This window comes from Sesamum indicum, linkage group LG6 (genome assembly GCF_000512975.1).
Source record: "Sesamum indicum cultivar Zhongzhi No. 13 linkage group LG6, S_indicum_v1.0, whole genome shotgun sequence".
NCBI lineage: Eukaryota > Viridiplantae > Streptophyta > Magnoliopsida > Lamiales > Pedaliaceae > Sesamum > Sesamum indicum.
In genome coordinates, this window is record NC_026150.1 from 3,083,631 (window position 1) to 3,103,922 (window position 20,292).

Genomic DNA, 20,292 nt, shown 5'->3' on the forward strand with positions numbered 1-20,292 from the left:
CATTTTAAAGAAAAAATAAATGGAAAATCTTTTCAAACGACTACAGCCTGCTTTTGAATTAAGAGTTCATTAATATCACACAAACCATAATTCAAAATGAAAATCAAAGGAATTAAAATTTGTTTTTTCTTTATAGAATTATTCAAACAAATATAAGAAAATATTAATATTTGACATCCCTTCTTTAGGATCCATTCAACCCCAACATAATATCAAGTTAATTTTCCCAAATCCGTATCCGGAGTCCGAATTATTCCATCCAGATACAACATATTCAAGTACCATCCATGCAACATCTGCAGTAAATCTTAAATGTGCGACATCGTCGGCACAGCATCTCACATTTCATTCCCAGATCTATGACTCTTTTACTAATATATTCAGAGGATCCAGAAGTACAAACTATACAAGCATAGTCTCACAAAATACAGATCAAAACAAAAGGGCAAAATAAAGTCACCAAAAAATTTTAGGGGAAATAACAGCTAATCAAATGATGAAGCAACATGGGGGTGGGCGTCCTATAAGGACAAACATATGCAAACAATCTAGTGACATTTGAATCCACCACAGACTGATAAAACTATGATAAGGATCAGGGCAATGATAATGCCAAGGACAATCAGCTTTATCTTCATATTCTGTAACCACATCTTTCTCCTCATCTTGGTTCCTTGCGTCCTAAAATCTTGTGCCTGCAATGCAAATTTAACCGCGCTTCACTATTCAGCATCACAGTAAAGCATCCCATGTTACCACAAAAGCCAAGAATTCCATATCAGGAAAACCTAAAATAACAGAACAGTAGGATAACAATAACAAATCCCAAAAAACAAAAATGAGTCCCTGTGGTACAAACAAGAGCTGCTGTTGCACTCCGACCAGTAATAGAATATCCAATTAACCCAAGAGTAACAAACATGATCTTAAAACAAGTGCAACGGAGATAATGTGAGTTTAGACTATATTCATAATGAATAGTCGCTAGAGCATAGGATCAATAAAGAAATTCTTAGAAGTCTATCAGCAGACTTCAACACTAGCACCATTTCACATTTGGGGGATAAACTAAACCCACTAGATCAGCATTTCTTACCACAACAGATGGTCGGAGAAAAAACATTAACACTAACCTGAGAGCGAAGATTTTCAGTTTTATCTACCAAAAGTTCAATCTTTTCTCCACGGTCAAGTACCTGCAAGGACAAATTGCTTAATGCACTTATTCATTCCACATCATAAGATGAAAAATTTAGATATTGCTGAAGAAAAATTTTAATAATAGATTTATCATTGCTATACCTTTTCAATGTTTTCCATCATCACCCCTTTGACCTCTGAAACCTGAGCTTTCACTTTTGCCAGCTTGCTGATCTCCTCTGGATGATCCACGCAGTACTGCATTTGCTCCTTCAATTTGGGCCTAAATTGTGGTAGCCACAAGTAATTTGCAAACTGAGAAAAATATGAGCCAATAGATAGCGAAAGGGAAAAAGGTGAGACAGGAACACAAGATTACCCAAACTCTCTATTCAGGCTATTGGCAACAGCCGTAGCAGCCTTGCCTCCACCATATTTCTTAGTAAAATCCTCCTTAACTCGCTCAAGAAACGCAATAGGAATTTGTCTTCCAACAGATTCAACAGCCACAACACAATATGCTGTCACGTGAAAACATAAAACATTACTCCACCAAAACAAAGTTCAAGTAAAAACATGGTAAAACAAATAACTTTAAGCACAACAGGGCCTCACACCATGTACTAGTATAAATGCCCACATTCAAGCATTCCTGATGAAAACAGAAACTAGGTCCTTAAAATCAATAAATTTTTCATCAATTTAGTTGGTTATAAGATAACCCGAGCCAATTTAAAGTCTACACCAGGGTCTAATAAGGCTCATATACTTTTTACTGAGAACCACAAGTTAAAAATGCAAGATAGCTCACCTACGTATATGCAAAACCAATTTTGAGGGACAATTAGAAGTACAAAGTGGCTTTCATAAGGAAACGGCTATTTAAACAAATCCAAAACCGTGACTCCTAGATCCCAAATGTGCAACCTCACCCTTGAGGCCTACTGAATTCATACTAAACCTGGGAGTTCTAGTACCACATATCTTACAACATAAGGGCTCACAGACCTGATATTCATGATGGTACATGACATCCTTTCATTAGGTTATCTGAATACGTCACTCTATCAATTGGTAAAACAACATAATAGCTGAACCCAATTTACAACAAACAATTAAAAATACTAGTGCTTTATAGACAGGCTAAATGGTCTGCAAACCATATTTTACTAACATATGCACCATCATAATCAAATCGATAAGGGCATAATTCAATAGGCAAAGAAGTGGATTAAATAAACATCCAGCTGCAGGGATTGGGCAAGTAAAATGTCATCCACTAGCATTGTACATCCTGAAAACCAAATGCAGATCCAACCATTGTGTGCCGTAGTGAAACACTAATTACTGCAAAACCTATAGAAATTAATGAGTGATGATCTCTGTAAATTCTATCTGAATAAATCACTGGGCAGATTTCAAATACTTGTCATACTTGGAATGATTCAACATCCAAACAACTTTGACCCAATCCAGAAGAAACACAAAGAGACTTATTGACCCAATATTGACCAAAACAAAAGATTGACCTGAGGCTTAGAGCCCATAACAAAGCTATAACTCGAATACCTTATACTCTCCGTTTTAAGATTCCGCTCATCCCGTCACTAACTAAAAATAGGATTTGTCAAGTGGATCATATCTCCAAACTTTTTCAACCGATCCGCAACCGCTAATAGTTAGCATAGAATCTAGTCAACAAATGATACCCACAGTCAACTAAGATCTAACCTCCAAACACAACGACGCAAATCCACAACGACACCCTCAAAATCTATGAACCCCGACTGTGAAACAAACCCCAGATGCAGTAAAGAACCCACAACCGAAAAATCAGACCCATGAAATGAATCAAAACAAAGGAACAACAAACAGATCAGAGACGGCGACGCTTACTAAATCCATCCTCGACAAGGTAATTGAAGGTGTGACCGTCGCAGTTGTAGGTGAACTTGTTGTTGGTGGCAGGCAATTTCTGGAGGCACTGCGCAGCGATTCCGGTGAAATTCCCAGTGAACTCGGTGTACTCGGCGAGGATCACCGTCCCACGCGCGACGAAGCTGTAGATCAATGACTGCTGCCCCATTTCTAACTCCTCTTTCTCTCCCCGATAAACCCTAGGCCAAGCCTCTATATATACTCTACTTTGTTTCTGTATGTATAGCAGTAGAAATGTAGAGAGAGAAAGTGGGGGATAACGAGAGTGAGAGAGAGAGGAACAAAGAAGGAAATGATATTTATATGGGTGTTGTCTAGAGAGAGAAAAGGGAGACATTCGGGAGAGGAAAGCGTGACGATGCGGGGACGGTGAGTTTTTCAAATCTTCTTTTTTTTCCTGCTAAATTACATTTAACCCCCTCAAATTTATGAAAACTATAAATACCACCATTATTTAAAATTATTCTTTTAAATTTAATAGACGTCTAACAAGTACTCTTATAAAGATTATCACCCCAAAATATTTATTGAATGATAGTTAATTTTTAATTATAATAAATTTCATAGAAATTTACTATAATTTACTTTGGGTCATGACACACTATTTTTATTTACGTATAATAAATAATATTTTAAATTTTAAATATATTATGACTATTAAAATATATAAATTAACAAATTATATTTGAAAAACACCAAAAAAGCAAAGAAAAAAAACAACCACCGTACTATATTTGTTAAAAGGGTATAATTGTTATATTTAAATTAATCAATATCACTAACAGTGTTTTGTAATAGTAGAATATTTTTTATTTTTTAATTATTTATAGCACATTGTTATTTATAAATATATTATAAAATATTGTATTAAACAAATAAAACAAAAGAAAAGAAAGAAAAAAATTATTTTATTAATTAATACAAAATTTAAAACTTAATATTATTAGTTGAAAAATATTTTTAATTTTACAAAAAAATTAATACAATTGTGTAATTAGTCATCATTCGTAAGTATAAAAAGTATTTTCTTTTTATATTAGCATAGTTTATATAAAAGGAAATTCCCTCCTATTTGTGCTTGTCTAATTGTCGGAAGCTTCGATGTCAGTTGTTAAACAACCCTCCTGGAGCTCCCAATTACGAATATGCCATCAAAAGCGCCTTATTAGTTTCTTTTTCTTTTCTTTTTTTCTCTTTTCTAATAATTATTATTATTATTATTTGAAAGGAAAGGAATCTAAACATAATTATAAAAATTGAAAAAAATTATTAGACCATACCTCAGAAGAAAAATGTACAATTATTCCTAATTTTTATATACATAAATTTGAAATTCAAAACTTGGACTGGGCCAATAAAATCCGCGCAAACAAGTCTACGATTATTTCAATTTTCAAACTAGAAGACTGGATTAGCATAGACTTTTCTCAACCACCTGCCTACATGGAGAGTTGCGCGCCTGGTATTTAATATCGACACGTCACACTATGCCTAATAACCTAGAGAAAATTCTTTGTAGATTGAAAAATTATATCTAATATTTTTTATATTTATTTTTATTTAATAAATAAATTGTCAATTAAATTTTTATAAATACCTTTTGAGTTAAATAAAATGCTCAAATGAAACAAACAATTGAAAAATTAATTATAAAAATAAATATTTAAAGCCGCAACCTTTTGATTATGAATGATCAGTTATACCATTTTAGCAACGATCCATTAGCATTGGCATTATATTGTTAAATATATTAGTGAATTAGGAAAAAAAATATTTATTAATTAAATTCTAAAATATTAATTAAGTGTGTTAAATGTAATTTGGTTAAATGGACTACTTACTTTACATGGAATTAAAACTTGAGGAAAAACTGAAATCTAAACATAGAATTATTACCTTAAACTTCCAACAACTATTTGTTGAGGTTATCAACAAGTTCAGATGTTGCTATTTCCGACAGTTAGGTTACCTTTCATTCATAAATCGTTTAATCTATCCATGTTGCTTTTGTTCCACGCTTTATTTGAAAGCAACAATCTTCAACCACGCTTTTCCTTTTTTTTTTTGCCCCCCTCCCTTTTACTTGACTACTAAATCAAGCTGTAGGTAGGGGATGACAATCGGGCACAGCAACTCGGGCCCCGACCTAGACCCGTTCTGAATAGGTTGGATTTGGTATGTTTTTTAGCAAGTTTGTGGGCCTAATTTATTGCCCTCGGTCAGGTTCGAGGCGGGTTATGGATTTTGTATTGGACCCGTTTCGATTAAATTTTTTAAATATTTTTATTATTTATTTAGCTATTTGTAATATATTATTAATAGAAAATTATGGTATTATTCTTAAATAATTTTGCATATACTCAACTCTATGTAAAAATGCAAATAAAAACTTACTTGAATGTATTATTTGTATTATATAATTCATTTCAAATAAAAAAATATATCAATTTAAATTGATACTACTTATTGAAATTTAAAAAAACATGAATGTATTGTTTATACTAACGAGGCAGGGTGTGGCAATTCGGGACTGTGTGGTGTGGCGGGGTGGGTCCAAGGTATTGATAGTGCGGGGCGGGTCTCGAATCCAAACAAATCCGCTCCAAACCCACTCCATTGCCATCACTAGTTGCAGGAGTGTGTAAATACCAACATTAATGTACTAAAGCTCATTATAAATCTAAACTTAAATCTATTTGAGCAAAGATAATACCATAAAATTTTTAAATTTGTCCCTTATTTAATATTTATGTGTATATTTTTGTACTTACAGAAAAATAAATATAATATATATATATATATGTAAGGATTGAGATTACCATGAATATATCAGTGAAATTTACACTAAATGATGTGACATCCAAAATAAGAAATATATCTGAGATGGAATTGTGGAAAAATATGTCATAGATAATCAATGGATGATTTCCTTAATCCCATTTCCCTTTTTTAAGAAAAATAGAAAGAATTCGGACAACCAAACGCGGCATTATCAGGTTACAGCGTAACTGTAGTGTCCTAACATCCAACAAAAATAGGTACACCTTCGAGAAAGAAAATGAAAAATTGAGGGCGGAAAGGAGAAAGACGAAAAAGGATGAGTGGGGTGACAGCAGCATCCCTGCAGTCCTGCTCAGTAAGTACGGCACCTCGTACTCCATCATCAAGAATCCTCCGACATCGTTCTGCTGTCGACCCAACTGCCTCAATTCACCACCGCCGGCCCTTGTTTTCCTCCAACCTCAGGCTTGGGTTGCATCAATTTCCAAGAATCAATTTGAGTTGCAGCTGTTCTGGTGATTCGGGTACCACCCTTTTTCCTTTTCTTTCGTGGGTTGCTGTTGTTCCTGTTTTCGGGTCTACCTGTCTCCCTTGGTTTCCTTTTCTTATGACAGCTGATGAGTTTGTCTAGCATTTGAATATACTTTGTTTCGTGTTTGCGGCCGAGGAATTGAGGTTCTTATAAGGGATTTTGCATCAATTCATGTACTCCATGAACCTGTCATATTGTTTTCAGAGTAAAACTTTGAAGTGAGTAAATTGTAAATTATTGCAATAAAATTGGTGTAATTCAGACACAGTGCAGTGTGGGCAAATGTATGACTCTGGAAAGAACTCTTTGTTCCTAAGACGAACTTGCCCTGCACTGGTGTTAATTAATAAATCATCGGCTATTTGTCTTTCAAGATACAAGGACTATATCCTGAAATAATGGAAGGTCTTGAGATCACACGGGTTTATTTATAATTGTGATTATTCATTCATTATTAGATTATCCGAAGAGAGTTTATAATGACCTAAAAAGGCAAAAGAAAATTCATTTTGTAGGTGACAATGAGAGCAAAGCAATTCTAGATGCATTTTTCTTGGGGAAAGCTGTGGCAGAAGCAGTTAACGAGCGCATAGAGTCTGCTGTGGGCGAGTTTCTGAGCACAATTGGCAGATTGCAGGCAGAGCAGCAAAAGCAAGTGCAAGAATTTCAGGTACGCACGAGAAAACGGTTCTATTTGACTAGAAATTTTAAGTCTTGTTACAAGCATTGTCTGCAGGATAATTCATTTGCCCGTAGATTGTTGTTCGATTGATTTTGTTAGGTTCATGTGTTGGTATCCATGTTTAGTCAAGAAGATTGGTATTGTTTATATTCTGCATATCGTTGCAAGTTGGAGAGGTTACGTCTATAGGATTTGAGTTGATTTAAAAGACGTCTAGGTTTCGTTGGATGAACTGTTGGTGGGCATGAGCCCATCTTATCTTCAGATCAGTCAGTAAACTGATGCCGTATCATATGCTACTTCACCTTTCCTTTGAAAGTGTAAATTTAACTGCAAAGTAGCATATGTTTGTGACAATTTATCTTTGCTGCAAGATGTGCAGTCTGGAAATTTTTGTTCTTGTTTATTGTCTGTGGTAGTAAAAATGACATATATCACAAAGAACGGTGCATATGCAGGAGGACGTGCTGGAGAAAGCTAGACGAGCCAAGGAGCAAGCTGCACGTGAGGCTATGGAAGCGCGAGGACTCATTCCAAAGTCTAGTGCAGTGGAGATATCAACGGTGAATGGTGTTGCCTCAGCTGCGGCCTCTACCCCGGGTTCTGTAGACTCTGTGGACTCGTCCTTGGAATCGAAGCCTCCCAGTGAAGAACCCCCAAAAGAGGAGTGATTCTTAGTGATACTGTTGTTGTATTGTTACATTCTCTATTTATATTTCATTGTCCAAGAAATAAGTTTTATGTGTACCTGTTTTGGCAGTAATCGGGTTATCATGATATGGTTTGATGGCATTTGAAAGAATTGCAAACTCTCATGGTAAAGTTGAAATATTTGCAAGGAGCAAGTGCGACGAGGAATTAAGGTGTTTGTGTGTTTATAAACTGTTTCAAACATATATTTGAAATTTATTTTGTGATATCCTTGTATAATATACTTGTCCGAACCACATAACATTTTATATTTTTTTCCTGAAATATTAAGGAATTTCTGACTTATTCTAAGACACTAATATCTTCTCTAAATTTTATTCCTATTAATTAAAAAATTATTGTTGATAAAATCTTTATTCAAACATTTTCAAAATTTAGCTACAAAATAACATCTAATGCTTTATAACTTCTAAAAATGTTGTAATAGATTTAACATTATTTTAACTAATCCGAATACCCAAGTTCTACAATCACAACTGTGTATGATAAAAGGGCTTCTTTCACTTGCTTTGCTTTCAAGAACAAGATCATACAAAAATTCAGCTGTAGCTTCCCACTTAGAAATAAAGAGAAATGTTAAATTCTGACAGAAAATCTCTAATCCCATTATAATTTTGGCATAGTCATCACTGGCTCCCTGCATAGTGTTTGTTGCAATTCTGCTTGCTCTTTTACTCATTATCCACTTCAACTCCAGAAGGCAACTCAAATCTATTTTTACTACTTTCACCTGCCACATCATTTTCGCCATCACTGGTATCCATAGCAGAATCCCTTTTGACATAATCAACCTTAAAGTCATAGTCATCGTTTGAATCGTGTTCCATTGCAGCTGGTTGATTTTCCTTTCTCAGCCTCTTCTTGGCTGCTTTTCTCAACTTGGTGTTTAGCATGCCTTCCTCAGCATATAGCTTTTCATTTTGCTTTCGGGTGCTACTGCTAAATTTCTCCTCTTCCGAGGCAACATCTTCTTCATTGGATTCCATGGGCTGGTCGTCACTCTTGCCCTCATTTAGAGCTTGCGGTTGTCCATCACCCTGCATGTGAAATTGATAAATAAAAACGATAACATAACATCCAAAAATAGTAAATCACTAATCATGGAATTCTCTTGATGAATAGAACTTAACTTCAGATCAAGCTACCAAAGACGTTGAGTAATGACTCTAATGACCCAGACTAAGATAAAGAAGAAATCCTTGGAACCGAACAAGCCAGTTTCTAACTGAGGTAAGAGCTTAATATGTGTATGTTACAATTGATGCCAGATTGCAATCTCAAATGAAGAGTAGAGCAATCACAAACCTCAAGCATCGTCATGTCAAAATTTAAAGGAGTATTTGACGGTACTTCAACAGGATTGAAATCATTGACAGATTTCAAACTGCCAATAAATGAAGATTCGCCTCCATAAACTTCATTCACATCGAACTCCTTCCCGAGTTCAGTCACAATCTTTGCCTCAGAAGGCTCCTCAGTGTTCCTAGTCGGAGGCATGGTATAATATGGGATTTTACCTGCAAGTGGAGAAAGCAGAAACAAATGTTAATGTTTGTGTCCGTGTTGATTGTAGTGCCTGCCTCATCTGTTGGCATTCACAATCACATAAATTAAGCAGGAAACGAAATATTGCATATAGGTAGTTGTAAAATCTTTACTCGGTTCTGCCACTTTCTCGCACACACTAAGACATAAATTGATATTTATCAATTTCAAATGGTTCTGGAACAATGACACAAGGTGACAGATTCTGATGTTCACTAAAATTTATCTTTGAACTACACCACATGAGATCCCCTTTAAAGCCACAAGATTCCCCTTTATAATCACCATGTATGTCCTAAATATAATAGTTCTCCTATTGCTACTACCTCTGCCCATAGACTTCTCATTCATTTTTATTTTAAATAGGAAGAAAACTTTTTACGAGAAGAAAAGGACATATCTCACTCCAATCAAAACCACAGAACAATTCTATAATTCAATTAATCCTCAAGTCACACAAAAGGTTCCTCGATTCTCAGATTAATAGGGAGTTATACACTTATAGGAAGACTGAGGTTCAGGCGTGGCTTCACAAGACATGAGAAGGCAGTCTATTGCACTTTCTGGCGGTTGTCATATTCATATGTCAACTTTGTATTTTCATCCAGTTGCAAATAAAATTTCGACATTGAGAAGATGACTGAACCAGATGCAGGAGGATATGCATTTTTTTTTCTCCTTTCCCTTTTTTGCCTCTGTACAATGTTTAAGCTTGTTTTCCACCCATAAAAGAAATTATCCCTGATTCATAGAAGCATGATCTCCAGAAGTTACTATTACAAATTCTTACCACAGAAGTAGAATTTCTTCTAGATAAAGATCAATTCATGTGAATATACATATGGTCACTTGTATCCTTTTTAGATGAGGAGTCCAGGTGCAGCCACAAGATTTTCAATGTTCATTTCAAAGATGGGAAATCTAATTAATACCTTCATTCCAGTCATGCAAAACAATTCTGGCAGCAGCATCAACATCAACGATACCACCCTTTTTGAGCTTTCCTCTAACTGTAGCAACCTTAATAAGGAAGTCATCAACAGAATCAAAACTTGGTATCTTGTATAAGGTTACCAATACTCTGTCTGGACAAAGCTTGAGAATTTCCTTAACTGCACAGTTAACATAACAGGTATTAACATTAATCCAAGCAATGGCCAAGTGAACGAGTAGTGAAGATGAAGACTCACCAGGGCCAACTGGATCATCTAATTTTTCAATTCTCTTACAATTACGGAGAGCAACAGATGCGTCACTTTCTGCAGATTTAAGCAACACAACACCAGGACAGTCCAATAATTTAACACTTTTATCAAGCTGGACTTCTTGCATTGATCTTGTCAGCCCAGGAGTAGAACCAACATTGACGACATGAGACCTTTTCAAGCTATTAATTAGACTACTTTTACCAACATTAGGCAGGCCAATAATACCCACAGTGATAGATTTCTTGATCTGCATTAAAACTCACAATCAGCACAAAAAATATATATAATAAAAGGAAGTCATTAACCATCATGAGTACTAAGTAAAACAAAGCAAAACAAATAATGAACTTACAGTATATATGTACATTATGCGGGCGAGGAGAGAGAAAGAGAAATCAATTCCAAGTGAAAAATAACTTAACAAACAGGCTATATTGAATTCCTAACTATACCTCATGGCTTCTTGAGTAGTTTTTCAGTAATTTTATTAGAGTTTCAGCCCCAAGACAGTCACTTGTTTGAAGAAGGTTGTTTCCCTTGCCAGCCTTCGCTGTCTTCCCAGCCTTTGAGCCAGATTTCCACCCAAGATTTGATCTCTGTTCTTGGGTGCTGCATTTAAAGGCAATTGTTGGTAGTTCCTCTCTAAGATACTTGAGCCACTTTTCAACAGCTTCACGTGGGACAAGATCTGTATGTGTACAACCGCAGGTGTTAAGATTGCATATTGCAACAATTCTCTGCAAACATCTCATATCTAAGAAAATCCAAACTCACACCATCAGGGCTAAAATAAATGATACATTCACCGGAAAAATAAAATCCAATACTTACGAAGGGGCTAAGATAAGATGGTATACAAAATAAATCACATAATGGTTCTGAATAACCTAGCACACTTGAATAATCTGAAAACTTATTAGTCAACTTAAAATAGTGTTTGATGTTTCAGCCAGCATAATGCTAATCTTCAGTTAACATTTATGAGTTCATATAAGATGAGAACAAGCATACCAATTTTATTAAGGAGCAAAACAAGGTGCTTATCAGCCCCTGACTTCATCACCATCTTTTCCATGTCAACACAGCGAGTACCAAGGGGATCTCGAGCATCAAGAACTTCCAGAATAACATCAGAAGCTTCAACAACTTTTACCAACTCTTTGTAAAAAGCCCTCTCTGAGTGGTCTGTAAAAAGTTTAATGTTTAAAAACCAAAACAAAGAGCAGCAACATAAGGATGCCAAAAAAATACCCCTTCATCATGAAGAAGATTTAAGATATGTCAAATTTGAATCCTAACATACCACGACTTCTAGTAGTTGGGGTGGAGTCTTCAGTCATCCTCTCCTCTCCAGCAGGACTCTGTTCTTTCATTTCTTCATCGTCCAACAGCCCCAGTTTTCTCTTTTGAGCCTAAACAAGTGAACAAACTTGAATATTTGAACATAGTAACAAATTGAAAAGTGTCAAAGACAGTATCTTTATAAATTTAAACATTTCTAGATTAACTTAAGATGGCAGTCCTCATCACCAATATCACATTCTTGAATACATTCAGTTCGAAGATGAAACACACCGACTTCATTGTCAAGGAAAAACCTCCCTAAAATTCCATCTAATTTAAATTGGTCCATAAAGCAAAAGCCACCTGCAAGTAAAGATCTTAGAGGGGCTTAATTCAACACAAACAATCGAATCTTATACAATCACTAGAGTTACCAGAAACCATACATGTATATCAGTAATGTCATGTGAAGAGTTAAATGTACCAATCTATTGGGAATTCTGGTTGAAGTAATGGCTTGGATTACCAGTCAACAATTTTGGCGCTCAAATCATTCTGTCATCTAATTACTACAAGTTCGAAAAATAGGTGTCCATAAAACATGAAGTCAGCAGAAGCAGCTGATGAATACTATGGAAAGCTGGAGTAAATAAAGGGAAGGAAACAGGATGGAGACTAAGATTTACCCTCTCTTTACGGGCGGCTTTCTTCTCCTCAAGTTCCTGGATAGCGCGCTGCCGGCGGGCCTCAAGTGCCTTGAGCTCCTGTTCCTTGAAGGGCCAGTCATTGGGTATGCCGGGATCCTTCTCGACCTTAGGCTTCTTGTCGAGGCCCAATTTCTTGGCTTCCTTGGCCTTCTTCTTGTGGTGCTCCTTCACCTTCCTAATAATCTTGTACTTCTTCCTCAAAGGAACCCTCTTGCTCTTGCTCTCTGAAAAAATTATTAAACACAAAAACAGTATGAATTAAACGTATACGTTTAAACAGCGATTCCTAATATATGAATCAAACGTCACAGTACTTTTGCTTCTTTTCACCATGTTTACGCTTGGCTGGGCCGACTGGCGAGGACGAGGGAGAGGGTTTTGGGAGGAGAGATTAGGGTTTTGTATCTCTATTTCTATATAGTTAAATCAATCACATACACACATATATATATATATCGAATAAATTGATTACATACACCATCATATCATAAATAGGAGACAAGTATAAAAAATTCCCACTCTCAAACAATATGGGGTGGTGGCGCAGTTGGCTAGCGCGTAGGTCTCATAGCTTGAGAGTTATCCTGAGGTCGAGAGTTCGAGCCTCTCTCACCCCATTTACTTTTTCCCCAAATCTTCCGACTTGACCCGTTTTTTATAAGCGGACCCCAGGCCCGCCCACTTGATCCGTTTTCTTTTATTTATTTATTAATTTGCTTCTTTTTTTATTCCTGTTTAATTTAGATGCCTCAAAGAGCCACTCCACCAATAAAACCCTAATCTCTCCTGCAAGTGACCAATAAAATATATGTGGTTTATGACTAATTAATTTTGGAAGGCTCAAATCCAAACTTCACTGGAAGACCCTTTATCACCAATGCCCACTCATCCAACCCATGTCCATAACCCGACCCGATTAATTTATTTATCCCTAACCCTAAAATCATTTCTCATCTCTTTTCTCTTTCTCAAAAACCAATTGTCTTCTCCCTCTCTCTCTCAAAAAAATGCCGCCGATCTTCTCTCTCCAATGTTGTCTTCTAGTCTTCTTCTTCCTATGGATCTTCAACAATGGCTTCCCAATGTTCTTTAGGAACACACTAAAAACCGCCATCTTCCTCTTCCTTCGTCTCTATAAATATTCTCTCCACCTCTCATCTCATATATACGAAAATACTCTCTAATATTCTTTGTGATCTTGAAATCTTAGTGGTTGTTGAATCTTCTTTGTGATTTCGCTTCTTAGTGAACTTGTCGTGCTTTCTCTTGGTGAGACTAAGGAGCAACCGTGGTGGTTTGTAGTTGCCAGCCTTTATCGTGGCCGTGTGATATGTGGCTCTCTGAGTCGGAATATATATATTGTTATTTATTATCTGTATATTTATTCTTTTGTAAATCTTGGGTTGTATACTTTAAGGGTTCAAAACTCCTAGCTTTGTAATAGTTGAGTTAGGGATTTCTTGTGCTTCCGCTGAAGAGTAAATACCCAACAGCAATATTATAAATTATAAACCTTAATTGTTATGTCTAATTATTAAAAGAATATTTGAAGAATAAAATTATTTTGTCAATTATTCTAAAAAATCATTATAATATATAGCATCGTGGATATTAAAATGAAAAATCTCAAATTTCCTATAAAATCGAGTTTTTTAGTTGAAAAAAGTGTGTCGAGGTGAGAATTTGCAACGATTTTACTGTTAATTGAATTAAAATGCATAATAGTAGTTAAAGATAACTACTGAAATATTTGAAATTCACAGAAGTTGAAAATTAATTAAATTGTGTAAGTGAGAAAGAAAGGGAGATTAATCTGAACTGGAAGAAAGAAAAAGAAAAATCTAATTACGGACTGATGATACCGCAATCATCGGATAAACAGCCAAGCCCATGAAGATAGCCCAGAGATAAGCCCAACTGCACCGCAATGACCTGAAAGCCAACCCAATTATTTGAGGCCCAGATCTATAAGCCTGAACCCATTATTGACCCAATTAAAAGCCCATCATGTGGTCCAGTAGGAGACTTGGACTCTAAAAAGGGAAGGGCAGATTTATCAGGTAAGAGTAACAGCAATAATATATATATATATATATATATATTGATTGTTTGAAAGATTACAAATGCCCATCTGATTTTAACATCCATCTAAGGTTACTTTTTTATTTATTTTTTATGGTGAACTAATCAAAATATCATTTTAAATTATGAATTATAATTTTATATATATTTTTTGGACTAATATTTTTTATGAATTATCTTTTTTATCGGCTCACAATTTTTTTCACATTTCTTCAAATATATTTTTTATTTTAAAAAAATTACATTAACGGTAAAATAGTAATGCCCATCTCATTGTGTTAGGCTATATAATTGCTTTTTAATTAAAGATATATTTATAATTTTTAAATAACAATAGGGTATTTATAATTATGTTAAATTTTTAAAAAAATAATCGTAATTTACTTTAAATATTAATGGAGGTGCATTAGAATGATCTATTTGTTCTTAATTTGGTTCAGAGCAGACATACAGATTAATGGTGTTAAACATGCGCCAAATGACAAGCAATTATTACCTACTAATAATTCCTTTTTAAAAAATTAGGAAAGAAAAAAAAAAGTAGATTTCATATAATAATAGTAACTGTGCACTAGTCAATGAGCCTTAACTCAGTTGGTAAATTTGAGACCCCATGATTTTAGAGATCACAAGCTTGAATCCCACCATATACGTGGGATATTGTCTGTTGTATAGCAGGAATTGTTGTCTACTGTAATAGTATGTATTATTGAATATGATATGATTTTTTTAATAATTTTGTTAAATATTAATGTCCACATAAATAATTGTACTTATAATCAATTTATTTCAATTAATAATAGTTCGCTAAAAAATCCAGAATAATTGTTTGTGTACATGCCCAATTTTCTATATGTTGTGATTCTTTACCTGGATTTGTTATCTAATTAAGGCTCATAACATGTTTCTAATATCTATTTGGGAACATTGTAATCTTGTATTTATAGAGGGATTATAATTTTCGTCTGGGTTGGAATTTAATTTGACAATAAACTTCTATAATTATTTTTAAATAAAATTATTGGACATTAAAGAGAAATCCGTCGAAAACTGCAAATTTGGCTGGAATGTGGTACGCATCCCTCAAGCGAGCCTTATAAGTTGGGATTTCCAGCCACATTCCGTGACATGCACACGCTATATTTTGGGGAAAAATTATAATTTTAGTTATATAAATAGACGGCGTGACAACTTTTATCCTATTAAAATTAATTTTAATAATTTGACCTTATAATAAAAAAAATATAATTTAAAAATAATTCTGATCGAAAAATGATAAATTGGGTGGAAAAGTTGAGACTACTGCAAGGCTAATGTTCAATATTTGGCAGGTAGACTGAAATGGTAGCTCCTGTTATTTTTGGTCTCTGTGTCTGATGATGTCATTTACAGTACAACTGTTTTTCAGCATGGCCTGTCTTTCTTCTTCCTTTACTTGTGGTTGCTCTTCTCATTTCCTTTTTTTGTTTTCCTTTTCCCTCCCCTAAATTCCATGTATTTCGAGTCTTGCCCCTAACTTTTACATAAGTGTCAATTGAGGTCCTGTTCTCATAAGTTTAAGTCTTGGTGATTTCTCAATTAAAGGTTTTAATTTGATTATTTATTTTTAGCAAGTTCTTTTAATTACAGCATGATGGTAAATTAAAAAATCACGTTATTTTTGCAGGTGAACTGTTTTTCTTCAAATTCTAACAATTGATGATCTCGAGATCATTTGGTAACTTCACGACCAGTAATTATAAACAGTTGACTAACAATCTTGAGATAATTAAAGCACTCTGTTGAATTCGAGAATCATGATGTAGCAGCTAATGCTCTCAAGACAATTTTGAAACTAACGTGCGCTCTTGATTATCAACTGGTGGTCAAATTTGTCTTTAACGAAAACCAACAGCCGATAATATTATAGATTCACCAGAATACCTAAATATTGACTTGGGAACCACCAAATTGTTCTTGTCATCATCCGGCACTGTAAATTTTTACATAATACATCATACGTAATACTAATTGATTGTTTTTTTTTTTTTTTTTCAAAATATCCATCTTTTGAAGTTTCAAAAAACTCAAATTTGCCCATCAAACAAGAAACCCTAATTTGTTCTCTAAATATTTTTCCTCCTACCACCATTGCCGTCAAATGCTCACTACTAAGTTCCTTTTAATGGTCTGGAAATTGTAATCATTCAAATATCATATTGTTTTCTAGTTGAATTGTTCTACAAGTTCTAACAACTAATGATCTCAGAATAATCCAATAAGTTTGTTGACCAGTAATCATAAACAGTTGATTAACAGTCTCGAAATAAACACTGTTCAATCAAAGATTCACGATTTAGTAATTAATAATCTCGATGCAGTTTTAAATTAATGTACGCTAGCTCATAATTTATATCACACTGATGATCAAATTTGTCTTTTACGAAAATCAATTACCGATAATATTAAAAACTCACTGAACCGATAATATTAAAAACTCGTCGAAATAACTAAAAACTGATTTAGGTACCACCACACCATTCTTTTCAGCATCCGACACTATAAATTTTCATATACTGCCTCATACGAAATACTGAACCAACTATTTATTTATTTTTTTTGCAAACAATTTCTCATTTGAAGTTTTAAAAACCCAAATTTTCCCCTTCAGCGAGATACATAGTTTTCCTCCTTGATGGTTCAAGATTATCAAATATTAGCCTGTCGAAATTAAATTTGGCACTTAAGTCCTGCAATTCAATATAATTGACAAATTAAGGACAAAAATCATCGAAAGTTGCAAATGTGGACAGAATTCGGTGACCCCCAAATTTCAGGCAGATCCCAATTTTTGAGATTCTTGTCTTTAATATTCTAATTTTTTTTAAATTTTAAAACTTAATAATTAAATTTAATCCCATTTGACTAAAATTTGCACCCTTCTTTTTCTCACTATAGTTGATAAGTGATCCCAAAAATAAAATATTTTCTTACAAGAATGCATAGATTAGTAGTTCATCCTCAGTACTATACTACTTATTTAGTAATGAAAAATGTAGAATTCTGCCAAATAATAAAATTATTTATTAATATATAGATTATTGATGTATTTATTTTATTGGCTGGGAGGTGGGAAGATAGGAGTTGACATGCATTCAAGACTGAATTATTGCCAATAGTGTGTGTATATATATATATATGGGCAAGGCAACTATCATTACAGCTGCCAAAGATTGAATTTTAGCAATGCAGACATAAAAGAATTTATGAATTTTTAATTAATTAATGGAAGAATTTAATATGTACAGACATATAAGATTTTGTACCATTTCTGTCTATTCAGAATTCAGCATATGGTCTCTGTTTCTCATGTCATTTTCAAATGTTTTCAGCATGGCCTGTCTCTTCTCTCTCTCGCTCTCTCTCTTTTTTCCTTTTTCCTCCCCTAAATTCCAATTATTTCGAATCTTGCCCCTATGTTTTACATACGAGTCAATTTAGAGATAATTAATGAACTTCGTTGAATCTGATAATCATGATTTAACAATTAATGATCTCGACATAATTTTAATGTACATTCTTAATTATGACACTGTCGATCGAATTTATCTTTTACGAAAATCAACAAACGATAATATTAAAGACGCACCAAAATACCTAAATATTAACTCAAGTACCATCAAATCATTCTTATCGTCATAAAAAAAAAAAAACTCGTTGTCATTCGTTGCTATAAATTTTCATATAATATCTCAAACGTAATACTGATTGATTTTTTTTTTTCAAACAATCCGTGGCTTGAAATTTTCAAAAACCCAAATTTGCCCCTCAAACAATAAACCCTAATTTGTTGTCTAATTTTTTTCCTCCTACTACCACCATATGTTTATTAAGGGAAAATAATATTTTTAATTCCATAAGTTATGCTCATATTACTTTTGGTCCTATTAATTACGAAATTAATATTTTTAGTCCCATAACTTACAAAAATTAATATTTTTAGTCCCATGCACTTTTTCATATATAATTTAACGATGTATGTCACGTGCCTAATACGTTGCCTTTGAGTAACTTTGATTGGAGGACAAATTAGCTCTTTTTTCAATAATAGCATATGAGTGCTTCATTTGTCCTACTTGATTCACTTGTGGAAGACATGATCCTTTGTATTGCTTCTACTTAGCTGCAATTTTTGTGAGAGAAGAGAGAAATTACTAATGTTTTTCATCCTAATTTCCTTCAAAAAAAATTTTTTCCCTCAAATATAGTTATATTTTTTCCCCAGAAATGGTCCCATGCTGGAAACATACCAATTTTCTTTTCCACAAAAAATATTTAACGATCACATACTAGACACGCGGGCTACACTATTAAATTATAGAAAAAAATGATTGAGAGAAAAAGTGTTAATATTTATAAATTACAGAATTAAAAGTACTAATATCATAATAAATGAAATCAAAAGTAAAACGAACCTAACTTATGGGATCAAAAATATTATTTCCCGTTTACTAACATGCATTGGGCTGCATAAATGCACTTATCCAATCCAATGCGGCGTTCAAATTTCTTTCATGCGGTCCAGTATATTGAGTTGAGGCCCAGTGTTGGCCCCCACTCAGATTCTAATCTTGGTGCATAGTCCACTTCCACAACAATTTGGTCAATACCAACTCTACCCCCAATTTCCACTGAGCATTGTCCAAACTACCATCGATTTTTGATTAAATTGCACCTAGATTAGCCCACACCATTAATTACCCTCACGTGCTTCTCCCCTACACTAAACTCATATAGACCGGTTGTAGGAAAGAAAAATAAAGTTTTATTACAAATAGGATGACATGATATTTTGTCTATGATAGGGGTATAATTGTCAAACTACGCCATAATTAAAGAGATTCGTCGGTGTACTTAATATTGACTGATCAGATACCACCAAACCATTCTTATTTTTCAAATAATTCACCGTTTGATGTTTTGAAAAGCCCAAATTTGTCCCTCAAACATGAAACCCTAACATGTTCTAATCTTTTTCCTCCTATGCCACCATCACCTTCTCACTACCAAATTCCTTTTAATGGTTTGGGAATTATAGTCATTCAAAATGTCATACTATTTTGTAGTTGATATGTTGTTCAAGTTTTCACAACTTATGATCCCGAGATAATCTAATATCTTTACCAATTAATAATCATAAACATTCGATTAAGATAAATTCTGTTGAATCACGTATTTATGATTCAGCAATTAATGATATCGACAAAGTTTTAAATTGATGTACGTTCTTAATTTATACGTATCACACTGATGATCAAATTTATTTTTTACGAAAACCAACGATCGATAATATTAAAAAACTCACCCAACTGATAGTATTAAAAACTCACCACCTAAATGTTGACTTGTGTACCACCAGACGGCTCTTGTCAGCATCCGACGCTATAAATTTGCATATAATATCTCATACGTAATACTGATTGATTTGTTTTTTTCAAACAATTCACTGTTTGAAGTTTTCAAAAACTCAAATTTGCCCCTCAAGTGAGAAACCCTAATTTCTTCTTTTTTTTTTTTTTATTACAAAAAATGATTTTTTTATCACACTAATAACAAGAATATACCGTACCAAATTTCCTTTAATTTATCATAATTATTATATAGCTGAATTGTCCTTCAAATTCTAACAACTACTGATCCTGA

The 20,292-nt window shown here is 33.9% G+C and overlaps 3 protein-coding genes and 1 non-coding gene across 4 annotated transcripts; 2 read left to right on the plus strand and 2 right to left on the minus strand.

Moving 5' to 3' along the window:
- LOC105163509 (vesicle-associated membrane protein 721) lies at positions 303 to 3,357 on the minus strand. Its single transcript, XM_011081875.2, has 5 exons — positions 3,037 to 3,357; positions 1,520 to 1,661; positions 1,303 to 1,423; positions 1,134 to 1,196; positions 303 to 695 (listed from the first exon to the last, which is right to left on the minus strand). Exons 1-5 carry the CDS (start codon positions 3,224 to 3,226, stop codon positions 549 to 551), a joined length of 663 nt encoding a protein of 220 aa, XP_011080177.1. The 5' UTR covers positions 3,227 to 3,357; the 3' UTR covers positions 303 to 548.
- On the plus strand, positions 6,080 to 7,955 carry LOC105163510 (uncharacterized protein At4g13200, chloroplastic). Its single transcript, XM_011081876.2, has 3 exons — positions 6,080 to 6,383; positions 6,907 to 7,061; positions 7,532 to 7,955. Exons 1-3 carry the CDS (start codon positions 6,176 to 6,178, stop codon positions 7,742 to 7,744), a joined length of 576 nt encoding a protein of 191 aa, XP_011080178.1. The 5' UTR covers positions 6,080 to 6,175; the 3' UTR covers positions 7,745 to 7,955.
- LOC105163511 (guanine nucleotide-binding protein-like NSN1) lies at positions 8,192 to 12,957 on the minus strand. The gene is made up of 9 exons (XM_011081878.2): positions 12,843 to 12,957; positions 12,508 to 12,752; positions 11,841 to 11,949; positions 11,549 to 11,722; positions 10,990 to 11,225; positions 10,520 to 10,784; positions 10,262 to 10,441; positions 9,090 to 9,301; positions 8,192 to 8,821 (listed from the first exon to the last, which is right to left on the minus strand). Exons 1-9 carry the CDS (start codon positions 12,859 to 12,861, stop codon positions 8,456 to 8,458), a joined length of 1,806 nt encoding a protein of 601 aa, XP_011080180.1. The 5' UTR covers positions 12,862 to 12,957; the 3' UTR covers positions 8,192 to 8,455.
- TRNAM-CAU lies at positions 13,061 to 13,145 on the plus strand. The gene is given in 2 exon segments: positions 13,061 to 13,098; positions 13,110 to 13,145. It is a non-coding gene; the product is annotated as a tRNA-Met (tRNA).

Coding starts and splice junctions, on each gene's coding strand:
- LOC105163510 (XM_011081876.2), top strand. CDS start 6,176: ATGAGTGGGGTGACAGCAGCATCCCTGCAGTCCTGCTCAGTAAGTACG. Junction 6,384..6,906: donor CAGCTGTTCTGGTGATTCGG/GTACCACCCTTT, acceptor TTCATTTTGTAG/GTGACAATGAGAGCAAAGCA. Junction 7,062..7,531: donor AGCAAGTGCAAGAATTTCAG/GTACGCACGAGA, acceptor GTGCATATGCAG/GAGGACGTGCTGGAGAAAGC.
- LOC105163511 (XM_011081878.2), bottom strand. Junction 10,442..10,519: donor AGATGATCCAGTTGGCCCTG/GTGAGTCTTCAT, acceptor TTAACTGTGCAG/TTAAGGAAATTCTCAAGCTT. Junction 8,822..9,089: donor TTGACATGACGATGCTTGAG/GTTTGTGATTGC, acceptor TTTCACATGCAG/GGTGATGGACAACCGCAAGC.
- LOC105163509 (XM_011081875.2), bottom strand. CDS start 3,226: ATGGGGCAGCAGTCATTGATCTACAGCTTCGTCGCGCGTGGGACGGTG. Junction 1,197..1,302: donor TGATGGAAAACATTGAAAAG/GTATAGCAATGA, acceptor TTGTCCTTGCAG/GTACTTGACCGTGGAGAAAA. Junction 696..1,133: donor CTGAAAATCTTCGCTCTCAG/GTTAGTGTTAAT, acceptor TTTGCATTGCAG/GCACAAGATTTTAGGACGCA.